The sequence below is a fragment of the Lipotes vexillifer genome, unplaced genomic scaffold, assembly GCF_000442215.2.
Source record: "Lipotes vexillifer unplaced genomic scaffold, Lipotes_vexillifer_v1.1 scaffold740, whole genome shotgun sequence".
Lineage (NCBI taxonomy): Eukaryota > Metazoa > Chordata > Mammalia > Artiodactyla > Lipotidae > Lipotes > Lipotes vexillifer.
Window position 1 is genome coordinate 1562070 of NW_006778610.1, and position 13147 is coordinate 1575216.

The 13147-nt window shown below is 36.7% G+C and overlaps 1 protein-coding gene across 1 annotated transcript in view; it reads right to left on the reverse strand.

Moving 5' to 3' along the window:
• ATG10 (autophagy related 10) overlaps positions 1 to 13147 on the reverse strand; it is a 223141-nt gene that overhangs the window by 88148 nt on the left and 121846 nt on the right. Inside the window, exon 4 of the mRNA XM_007451711.1 lies at positions 3098 to 3236. Coding sequence (XP_007451773.1) covers positions 3098 to 3236 — 139 coding nt within the window. The remainder of the gene's footprint in view (positions 1 to 3097; positions 3237 to 13147) is intronic.

Here is a 13147-nt window from a genome sequence, read left to right on the forward strand (position 1 = left end):
TCCTGCTGTCTCTGGGAAGCACCAGACTAAAGAGTAAAGATATATAGATGGTTTAGGTTCTGAGTTTCCTGGAGACAACAGCATTACTCCCTTCCATATAACTCATCAGAAAAGTTCAAATAAGGCACCATCACAAGGGCTATATGCAACGATGGCTATATTTCCATCTTTGGGCTATATGCAAAAATGGTTAGAAATTCCTGCTCACTGTTTAATTCAATAAATACTTGTTGATACTGTGGGTATAAAAATGAGTAAGACAAAGAATACATAAGTCATATATGTATTACACACACACACACAGAGCTATGAATAAAGTTCATAACTTTGTAAATTGTAAGTGCTCACTATTAATTTCCTTCCTCCCTCTTTTTACCTTAAACCCCTATCTTCTAGCTTACCATTTTATAGGGGACAAGTAAACAAATATTTTTCTGATATTGTGCAACATGATATATAATATAATGTGATATGATATGACACGGGGGTGACAACAGTAAGTGGCATGTAAGCTGAGTCTTAGGCAGTAGTTGGCCTGGTGGACACTGGACATATCAAGGAATAAGAGGTAATCACAGTCCAATGATATGCATTTCAAGAAACAGAATAAAGATTTCCTCTGGCATCTAAGCCAGTCGATAAAAGAAAAGGTAATGTCAATTTAAATGGGAATTACTTACCACTTTCTTTACCTAAAAAAAGAGGTACTGAAATAAAATTTAGAGCAAAGCAGAGAAACTAATTTTTACTGAGTCAAATGCAAAAAAAAAAAGATCCTAAATATCTGTCAAAAACAAGGCTAAGTGAACTATTTTTGAAGCAACAAAAAAAGACCCCTGAGCAAGAAATTTTATAGCCATCCTTTTTCTAGGTCGGAACTCTCTTAGAATGAGACAAAGAAAAATCTGGACCTGGAATAAGAGGAAGATGTTAGGAATCCATTCACCACACTGACAGAGATTTGTTTAAGAGATGAAGGGCCAGAGTAATCACATAACAAATAAAGAGGGAATGGACTGAGGGGAAAAAAGGAAAAATTCTGACTCCAGAGTAAAGGCCGATACATTTTTAGAATATTCATTAGGTTAAGTTAGGTAGAAAAGAGAAAAGAAATTATTAGACTATGATAAAGGAAAGAACCATTTTTCATGTTTCTTCACAGGAAAACATTCAGTATGCTTTAAAAAAATTAAATGTGGTATTTTAATATACCTGAAAAACCACTAAGTGAATTCTGGAATTTAAAAATTCCTAATGCTCATTCTATAGAACACAGAGTAGGGAGGGTGGAGAATAAGAAATGCTTCCACACAAAATAAATGACTCATTTTGATTTCCTTTATAAAAACATAAATGAAGAGCATCTTAAAAATATATAAATAGGATCCAAAAAGCCTCGGGTTTTTTTTTGTTTTTTGTTTTAAGAAATAGAAAACCGTCATGAAGAAAAGATCTTAGGAAGTATACAAATTTCATTAAAATATAATTGGATTTGCAGGAACAATTACTGTGCTGTACTGTAAGGGGAGCTGTTGGCACATAAGAGCAAAGTACACGTATGAGCTCATTCGCCGGCTTCGGCAAGACCCACTTCCAGCTAGAAGCAGTCATGTTTCAGCACCTCCGATTCCCTAACGCTGACAAGCTAAACAACTTGTTTTGTCTCTGGGAGCTCTTCTCTGGTGATTAACTGCTTATGGTGAATACTAATTATATGAAAGTACAGTATTGAAGAAGTAGTGTCCTATTTCCTCTACCTGCGGCCTTGACATGGCTTTGAATCCAGAAGGTACTGGGTAGAGCCCTTGCAAACCAAAACCTAGAAGGACATTTTTCTTCCCTCTGGTAAATAAATGTACCCCCTTCTACTTTTTAGTATAACACAGCCCACTGACAAGAAACTTCCTTTAACCTCTGGGCTCCAAACCCAATAGACTTACAATAAAGTGAGTGTTTTAAAGGCCTGTAATAATCATATGGATAAATCTGCAGCAAGAGTTTGTGAATTGGTGAACTGTCAGTGTCCTCAACTCCCCATGTTCCATGTTGAAAATTTACCCCAAATTGTCAGTTCTTAGGAGCTGCACCTCAGAGTAAAATCTTCTCACCAGGGAGTCTATGAGAATTTGTTCTTGTGCTTTAAATCCTAAGTGCTTGTTAAACCTCCAACACTGCAAAATTAGAGACCATTAAACAATATAAGGCAGCAAGTGATTAAATCTACCAAATACACATTCAAAGCAGCTTAAGCTACTTTTTAATTAAAAATAAAATATCACTGGCTAAATTCAGATGTCTTAGCTATCCAGAAAAGGTTAGAAGCCTGTTCAAAATGCAAAATGCTGCTAAGTCCAGACAGAAAAGGAGAGATAGGGTAGGGGTGGGCTGGGGTTGTCTCTGAGCCCAGGGTGGAGGGGCCTCAAGATGTTGACCCAGTTAAGTCACAGGACATGAAGCGGGGGAGTCCCGGCTGTGCTGCAGGGTGAGGGCTCCACACGGCTGCTCATTAAATAAGCTTTATTAGCCAAGGCCTCAGAGGAGACAGGGTGTTCCACCTTCTTGGCAAGGGGGATGAGTTGAGTAACAGCATTGCAGGAAGCTGAGGTATTGGAGATGTATAGATGGCCGAAGGAAATGTTAGTGCTATTTTTAAATATAGCTTAAATGGATTGATAAACAGTTCCTGAAATAATAATTAGTGCTTGGGGAAGGAGACATGGGGACTTTTGAGTTAATGGGATCACTTGAGATTGAAAGAAATTTTTACTGTAAAGTTAGAAGTAAATAAACATTGTAGCTTTAAGTTGTTCCTCCTTGTTTAAAGTAAAGAAAAGAAAAAGGGCCAGGGGGCTTAGTCAACGCTGGGCAGGAGGCCAAGATTCTGAAGATCAGACTTAAGGCTGGGATGATATCATTCACTCTGAAGTCTTGATACTCTTTCTAAAGCATGAGAAAATTTACTGGTAAAACCTTACCTCACCCACAGTTTTCTTATTTTTAACTCTATTTTTTTCTCTCAAGAATAATTTTCCAAATCTGCTTTCTGCCTTATATGTAAATGCTATGAATTTACATTTAGCTTCCAACATGGTCTTACCTAAAAAGCTTGCCCTAAAGTAAAGCACAGGCACTTGGTAGCTGCAGGAATATAAGACATGATACTCATATTTAATCACTTCGGTTGCCGTGGTGGTCTGCATCACCTCAAAATCATCCAGGGGTGGCTCTAAAGCCTCCTGAAAAAAAGCAAATACAAAAACTTTAAATGTGTCTGTCAATAAAAAGAAGTCCTTTAACAGAGAGAGAAAGATGAGGTTTTCTTCTTGCAAAATAACAGTTAAATAAATATAGGACTATGAGGTAAGGAAAAGGGAGTTTCCCACATTAATGTTTAACATTTGAGCCCTGGGTAAATAGTAAAACCAGAAAACAGCATTAAGTAATTCCAGATTGTTTTTGAGAGACAAAGCAGCTCTGGGTAAAGAAACAGGAAGAAAAAAAAAAAAAAGTAAAAAGATCTATTGCAACAGCAACTCTGAAAAATCTTTACTGTACAATTTTAGCAACAAGATGATGGCTATACAAGCTACCTTCTTCCTTACCTGTGAAAGCTAAAAACATCCTAACAATTGAACAAGATACTGCTAAATGTCCCTAAAGATTCTATTGTACTTGCCAAAAGGTGATTCACTGTGTGCTGAACAATTCCCAGTTCCATTTTGAATAAGAAAGTTATTTTGCAAGAGGCTGAATTTGTTAGGTACATTTCAAAACCTGAGATGAATCTGTTTTCTTTATTATTGTGTTATCTTTGGTACATTTCTACAATAAATCTTGATTTATAATAGAGTAGATGGTAAATATTAATGTCAACTTAAATGGGGTTTTTTAAAAAAAGATGGTTCTAAGCTAGTTCACTTCTCACCTAATCATTCTCCACTGGTTGATTTTTTAATATGTGTGGGGTTTCTTAAGAATGTATCTTAACGTTTGGAAGCAATTAATTGGACATATTGAGTCAGAATCTGATTCTATCCACATTCACTTATTTATTTGGGCTGAAGAATTTCCTTTGACATTAATTTAGTAGAAGAAAAGAAGCAGGTTGGTTTGGCTCATTTCTACCTCTCATTAAAATGGTAACAACAATGAACAATCGGGAAGAGCTACAGGAAAGATTTCAAACTTTACCAATATGAAATAAGGTTTCCTGTAGAGGTAAGTAAAGCCACATACTACTCTCCAGATGTTATCTGCTTTACTAATTCCCCACTCACAGTCAATTCACTGGGGGAGATATTACACTAGGTAAATCACAATTGAAGATATTTACAAAATAGCTTTTCACTAAACTCCAGTAAACACTATCAATTAAACACAATGAATTAAATAACCAAAGAGAAACCACTAAAATAAATATTCCAGATACAGAAAATTAATACAATAGCAAGGAAGAGTTTTGTCTATTTTTTTATTTAAATTTTCATTAGGCAAAGATAAATACGTCTTCTTTTAAAGCAATTCTTCTAACCAAAATTCTTTCTTTTTGGTCAAAGATTGGGTTCTTTAGCATTTTTAATTTCTTTTCTTTCGTAACATTATTAAATCATTGTGATTAAAAATAACTGCAAACACTGCACAAGTACATTAAAAAAAAAAAAAAAAAAGAAAGTGAAATTCCCCTCATCCCAGCACTTCAGTACCTCAGATTTGTAACCATTTTCAAAAGGTCATTGTGTATTTTTCCAGTCGTTTTTATTTTTTGGTCTGCAAACATGTTTATACACATACATCCACCTACCCTCCCACCTCTGCATCCCCAATTAAATCATGCTATGTATACATATGTTCCTTGATTTGATTTATTCACTCATGAACATACTACCACGTGCTGCCATGTCAGTGCTGCAGATTTTGCTCCTTCTTTTAATGACTTCACTACTTTCCAATATATGACTATGCCATAGTTTTGTGTGTGTTTTTTTAAACATTTCCATATTGCTAGATATTTTAGGTTAATTATAATTTTCTGCTACTACAACTAATGCTGCCATGAATATCTTAGTACATATATTTTTATACACCTCTGTTTTTCTATGGTGCAGATTCCTAAAGGTGACATTAATGTATGAGGGGGTACGTACATTTCAAAATTCAATAGATTCTGCCAATTTGTCCTCAGAAAAAGGCTGTATCAATTTATATTACCAGCAAAAATGTAAAAGAATGCCCTTTCCCAATTCTCATAAATACTGAATATTATTTGTTTTTAATTTTTGCCTATTTGATGAATTTTTAAATGTCAGTTTTTTGTTTTAGTTTCTAGTTCCTTGATTACTAGTGAAAGTAAACATCTACTCATATATTTATTGGTAATTTATATTCTTCTGTGATGTGCCTCTTCTTATTCCTTTCCTACTTTTCTGATATTTAATTTCCATTTTTTCTTATTGAATTATACAAACTCTTTGTATATTAGAAATAATAACATTACTAGAAATATATACATCTCTGCACCATAGAAAAACAAAGGTGTGCAAGTATATGTGTGGTATGTATGTGTGTATAAAACACTTTCACTCAGTTTTTTTTTAACTTTGTTTCTTGTACATATTATCATAATTTTTTTTTTTTATTTTCATGTAGCCAAAGCTGTACATTTTCTGTTTGCAGCTTCTGAGTTATCTGTCTTCATTAGAAGGACTCCTGCTATGTCCCACCTCATCCTTAAAAATTATAAAAATGTTAAACTCCTCTATTCTACACACACATACTCTGTCTCTCTCACATACATACATGTTTTTAAATTGACATTTAGATCATTAATCCATCTGAATTTTGTTTTTGTGTATGGTGTGAGGTAAGAATATTTCCCAAATGATTTCTAATAGACCATCATTTTCCCATTGACTTTTAATGCCAATTTTACCATAAATTAGATTTGTGTGTATGTGTGTATTTATTCCCTATTCTTCTCTATTAAGCTATTTCTCTTCTTAGACCATCACTGTCCAGTTTGTAAATAAATATTGAATTCAGTCATTAATTTCTGCACAAAACTGCAGAAATAGTCTGCCTGAGACTCAGTCCTGCTAGGGAGGATAAAATTCCTGGAAAGACTGTCCTTCACCCAAACTCAAATTAAGCACTCAGGTATGTGTTGGGGTTGACACCAGGTTCTTGCAACTGGTGATCAATTAGACATAGATTCAGATTCTCTGGAACAGTTTGGAGGCCCACGGAATAAGAGAGAGGGGACAGAAAAAGCTTCTTCAAGAGTTATTAGAAGTTTCACTCCAGTCACTGTTCTCACTGGCAGCTGAGTACCTTTGTAGGATCTGAAGCCTGGAGTACCTGTCCTCTAATTGCGAGTGCTGCTATGTCAACCCAGCCACTTGCTCTGAGCAGCCATCTACAGGCAAAGACATTTTTGCATCCTTAACTCATATTAAATGAACTGAATTCTTGGCCTGTTTCTGCTAGGATCTTTCCATCATTCGTGGTCACCTTCATGATGCCTATGCAAATATCATCCTGCGAAGTCATGCAATTTGGAAATCTCGGACTTCTACATATTTTCTGCTTCCCTTTCCCAAAGTGCCAGATGGTTTTAGAACTTTAAGGCCAAGGTTCTTGTCTTATTCATCTTTGTATTCCCAGAGACTCTAACACAGAGCTGAGGACACTGGTAAGCAATATTTTCTGCAGCAGTTGCAGATCTGGTTCCTCCCATTTAAGTATACTATAACAAACATCATAAGTGATTTACCAGCAAGCCTACTCTGACCCTAAATTCTGAAAAGAAGTAAATGGAGGAGTAAAAATGCAAAGGGTCACCAAAGATAATATACAAATGGCAAACAGGCATATAAAAAATATTCAATATCATTAGCCATCAGGGAAATGCAAATTAAAACTACAATGAGATATCACTACACATCTATCAGAATAGCTAAAATAACAAACAGTGACATCTTCAAATGTTGGTGAAGATGCAAAGAAACTAGATCATTCATACGTTGCTGCTTGGAGTATAAAAGGGTACAGCCGCTCTGGAAAACCATATGGCAGTTTCTTATAAAACTAAACATGTAATTACCATACAGTCCACCAATTACACTCTTGGGCATTTAGCCCAGAGATATGAAAAACCTGTACACAAATGTTCATAGTAGTTTTATTCAGAATAGCCAAAAACTTGAGACAGTTCAGATGTCCCTCAGCAGGTCATGGTTAAACAAATTGTGGTACATCATCCCACACTGCTCGGCAATGAAAAGAGCAAATCGTTGATGCACACAATCACCTGAGTGAATCTCCCGGCAATTATAGAGTGATAAAAGCCAATCTGAAAAGGTTACAGACTGTATGATTCCATTTATATAATATTTTAAAATGACAAAATTTTAGAAATGAAGAACAGAGAACAGATTAGTGTTGAGGGGATGGGCAGAAGGAGGTGGGTATGGTTACAAAATAACATGAAGAGTCCTTGTGATGATGGAATTGTTCTATATCTTGACTACAGAGGTAGATACATGAACCTACACATGTGATAAAGTTGTATACAGCCAAACACACACACACATGCACATAGAGATCAGTATAAATAAAATGGGGAAATCTGAATAAGATCAGTGGATTGTATCGATGCTGATACCCTGGTTGTGATATTATACTATAATTTTGCAAGATGTTACCACTGGAGTAAACTGGGTTAAGGGTACGTGGGATCTTTCTGATTATTTCTTACTACTGCCTGTGAATCTGTATTTATCTTAAAATTTCAATTAAAACATGAAAAGGAAAAAATAGTCAGACAATTTGAGATTCGTTAAAAACAAAATACAATATCTAAGACCTCAGGGCTAATAGTACAGATGGGAGAGGGATTACGTTGATAAAGAGAGGCTGATGTCTGGAATTAGACTTACAATAACACAGGAGAGGTGTCAGTGGATGGAGATGTGGAAGGGGCACGGTTGGCCATGGAATGATGATAGTTGGGGTTGATTGATGGGTCTGCAGGTTCTTTATACCTTTCAGTTTAATTTTTTGAATATTTTTAATTCTCATAAAAATTTTTTTAAGGTAACAAAAGTTTCTGCTACCATGTTACAGGATACAGAATCACAGAACTCTAATAGTAAAAGGAACTTCAATCATTCCATCTCGCCCAACACTCACCTTGCTGATCCAAACAAGAAGGCCCAAAAAGGTTAGTGGTTTACCCAATGTCACCCAGATAATTAGATGCAGAGGCAGGCCTACGACCCACATCTACTGATCCTGAAACCACTGTTCTTTGTACTGGAGAATGCCCTTTCTTAACTGTTATATACTTAATTTGGACTGATGTTCTAGGCACCATCAGATTACTATTAACATTTTGAGTACATTTGTTAATATTTTATTACTTTTCTTTTATTATGTTTTAAAGAGGATTTGGGTATATTTAATTTGATATTAAGAGTTAATAGAAAAAGGAGTCACGTGTACATTTATTTTCCTCACAATCTTGCTATTTCATTAAATGAGAAGATACCCGTGTTTAGAAAATTACATTCATTCAAAGAGCTAAAAGGTTAAGTAGTTCACATTAATTATAGAAACCTTGATTTTATTGAATTCAATTAACAATAAGTTGACAGTGATCTCTCATTTAGAAAATCTGATATGAATTAAGCTTTACAACTAAATCTCATTAAATAGTGATCATGCTAAAGACACTTCATAGATATTTTATTGAAAGCAAACCCAAATAGTGTACTGTGCTTAGGAAATGAGATCCATATCTCTATTTAGCCTACAGGGAAAAGTAATTGGAGGAAGAAAAACTTTTTTTCTATCACTAGAAATCTCTATTACTATTACTGAGCAAACATAAGCAACGAGATTGATTCATAATGTCCCTTGAGGGAAAGAGATTCTATTTGTTTATCTTCCACCAATCAGGTTCTTAATTCAAACCTAACAGTTACAGGCCAGAATCGTAGCCAAGAAGCCAAAGAGTGATGGAGGGACAGTACTGGTTCAGGACAGTCTTTAGCTGCATCCACGAGTGGACACATAACCATCTAATCACAATGGAAAGATGGACTGTGTAACAAACTTTGCTTGATTTTCCTGAGCCAACATCCTTTTAATATTTTCAGAAGTGATAAAGACTGACAAAGCCTTTGGACAAATCGTTGAAAAATTAATTCCTTAAGAAAGAAAGAATTTTAATTATTAAAACATTTTAAATGAATTATAAAAATAACCTATGTGGGACTCTAAGTAAGCAGGCCCTTTTTGTTTTGTTTTGTTTTGTTTCACGTGCTCATTATTTTACAGTGGGGAGGTTTTTTCACTATTTTTACTCCTAGAATGACTCTTTTTTTCATGAGCTCTGTGGCTTTTGAGTGCGTGATTGTCACAAGAACGTTGCAAGTGATGGCATTCTTTTAGCAACTGTAAATGTTGCATCCAGTACGTAAGACAGAGTTCAACACCAGGCAGGCGTGTGTCTGACAGCATCTGGGGTGACACTGGTACCAAGATGATCCCAAGGACAGCATCTCAGTGAGGCTCCCCCTTTCCCAGTAACACTATCACTACTCCTGATTTTTTTGGAAAGAAAGGGGTGCCATTCTTTGCTCTCCAAGCTCCATCAGAGGGGAGCGAATTAGCATCCGCATGGCCAATGTGGGTTCTCACTGAGAGAAAGAATCTGTCTCCTGTGTGGGATTAAATCCGATGCAGCCTGGCATGCTCAAGGGCAAGGCAGTAGGGAGGGGACACAGAAACCTGCCAAAGCACATCTGGCAGTTTTCTGGATGTTTACTGCTGGCTCCATTGTGCTTCGAAGGCCATGTTTCCTTTAGGACTGTGCGGGAGACAGAAGGCAGCTTGAACCCAGAGTTGGGCAGCTAGCAACTAAGCTGAGCGCAAGGCGGACTGCAGAAAAGGCTGCCTCTGAGATTCTGTGCCAGAGAACACAGGTTCCCCGGCAGAAGGGAATAGTAATAATGGTTAGAGGTACCTAACATATGTCAATGATGATTAGTCCTTACATCAGAACAATATATAAAAAGTATCATTTTCTTAGAAAAAAATAAGGACTCAGAAGCACTTTTTAAAAGAAAACTCAGGTTCTTCTCATCTACTTTTTAAGATTTCTGAGAAGAAAAGAATTAGCAGGATAAGGGATATGAAAACAAGAAATTCCTTATGTAAATCATGACTGAGTAAAGGAAAAGGGAAAGACTTTTACCTAGTATTCTGAGCTTCAGAATCAGTCAAATGTGTTTCTATTCAGAGTTACCCTTTGCATGCTACATAAGACCAGCCTCAGTTACAACAGTTCACAGTTTTTCTGAGAACATTTGTGTACATTATACCATTTGCTCCTCTGCTCTAGAGGAAGGCCCAAGGTCACCCAGCAAGTAAGAAACTGAGCCAGAGCACAAATTTAAGCCCCCAGGCTCCAGGCCCAGGATTCCTTCACTCTGCACAGATGATGGGATTTGGGGGAGTAGGGGATGTTAAACATTTGACTCTCGGGCTCCACTCCCAAACTTCTGCTTTTGAACTCAGTAGTTCTGGGACAAACACAAATAGAGGTGGCCATACTCCAGTGAAATTTTATTTACAAAAACAAGCTGTGGTCCATAGACTTTAGTGTGCCCACTCCTACGAGTCCGTCTTAAGGCCTTCCTTAATTTCATTTTATTGTATTTTTATAAGTAGTAAGCAGAACCTTATTAAAAGACCTGTGTCTCCATTTGGTGAACTTTCCCCCTTTTCTATTTTTTTCTATCTTAGAATGTTTCATTAGATTTCCTGAAGGGATGATAAATTCTAAGCCTTCAAAGAATGATGATAATTGAATCCAACAGGCTGAAGTTTGGCTGAAGTAATTTTCTAAGGTAAGAGATGGCACTACCCTAATTTAAACAAGTGAGATTTTTAATTGTCTTGATGAATAAACTGCAAATTCCTTCAGCATATGAATAAACATCTACACTCAAATCCAGAAATGAGTAAATTTCACTGTCAAAGAGTGAAACTGATGAGGTCTTGATAAACAGACCAAAAGGCAAGCACAAGTAATTTCAGGAGGGGCTGTCTTCGTATGTGCACAAGAAACATCATGTCTAGGAATCAACTGTGAACTGCTCTACAAGTGAGCCTGAGTTCCTTCCCCTTCCTCAAAACTGTCTCTGGATTATGTGGATGTGAATAGGCTTTATTTGTTTGCTTGTTGGCTCTTTTACTAGGAGAACCCCTTAAAAAATTCCACAAGTGCACAAGTGCATACCTCGTGCTTGTGCCCGGACAAAGATAGGGGCTGAGGGGTGGTTAAACAATACTATTGCAGCAGCAATGAGAGCACAGTGAACGTTCTCATCTTCCTACTGGAGTGGAAGTGTATATTCAAATCTCAGAGCAAAACATCTAGATATTAGAGAAGCATAGTATAGTCAAATGTGGAAAAGGGCATGGAATTTGCAGTTAGACCTGGGTTCAGTTTCTGACTCTGCACTCTCTGGATGAGCAGACCACTTAATCCCTCTGAGCCTGAGTTTCCTTATTTGTTAAATGAAGGCACTTTCTCCTTGTTTAAAGTGTATTAAACAAGATAAACTATAAAACTATCTGACACACAGTAGGTATACTGATTAGTTTATTTATTCATTCATCAAATGTTATAGGGTATTTTCTATATTCTACATCAAGGGTCCACAAACATTTTCTTAAAGGGCCAGGTAGTAAATTTTTTAAGCTTTGTGAACCATGTGTCTCTGTCAAAACCACTCAACTTTGCCACTGTAGCACAAAAGCAGCCTAGACAATATGTAAATTAATGACTGTGGCTTTGTTCCAATAAAATGTTATTTATGGACACTAAAATTTAAATTTCATATAATTTTAGTGTGTCATGAAACACTATTCTTTCTCAACCATATAAAAATGCAAAAACCGTTCTCAGCTTGTGAGCTGTACAAAAATAGGAAGCTGGCCACAGTTTGCCAACCCTTGTTCTAGACTCTGTCCTAGGATCTGGGAACAGAGGGGAGAACAACAGCAGACATTGTGCCCTAAAGGGAAGAGATATGATAAACAATCACACAAATCATTAAAATTATCATCACAATAAGTGCTACTAGAGAAAATGCACAGAGTCCCAGAGTATACATAATTTTACCACATCTGTACATTTCTTGTGTGTGGTTTTTACCTTTTTTGTTTCAGCTCTTTCAAATATAAACCAGTTTTATATAGGATTGACCCTTTTAACATCCTAATCCCTATTCCCCAAGGTGTATTTTTTAGTCCAATGACCATATCATCCACCCAGATAGATTTTTAGGAACACCTCTAATCACCCAAGCTTCTTCCTAACAAACTCCATGTTTGTTAGGAGTTGCCCCATGCCTTTCTTTCTCAGCTTTCTGCAGACACTAAAAATTCTCCTTGCACACTTCATTCTGTCATTACACGTCCTGCTCTCAGCAACAGTTTCTGCTTGAGAATGCCCCATGCCTTTCTTTCTCAGCTTTGAGCAAACTCATATACATGTGTACACATGTACACAGTGTGTGCAGACAGAGCAAATATTCTTTCACTAACCATTAATGAGAGTCTACTATACGCTAGGCATGGTGCCACCACTGGAGAGTTAGTGGTGAAATAGAACACAGTCTTTGCTCTCAGAGAGCTTATAACTAGAGGGAGAGTGCAGGAAAAACCAAATCATTCCATAAACAATTATTTGATTATAGTGTTGCAAGTGCTATAAAAATATAAGAATGTATCTTGGGGCCTCATCTGGTCTGGGGTCAGGGAAAGCCTATGCTATAGCACACACACACATCCCTTAGGACGTGAGTGCCCCGAGGGCATGGTTTTTGCCTATCTTATTCACTAAGGTATCCCAAGCATCTTGAACAGTACCTGGCAAATAGCAGGCATTCAATCAATATTTGTTAAATGAAATAAGTGAATGGAATGAGCATAAACTCTCTGTTATCATTTCCGTCCTATAAATCAGGGGTCTCTCAACTTTTTTGATTGTGATTCCCGGAGTCAAAAAATTTAAGGGGGCTTCCCTGGTGGCGCAGTGGTTGAGAGTCCGCCTGCCGATGCAGAGGACACGGGTTCG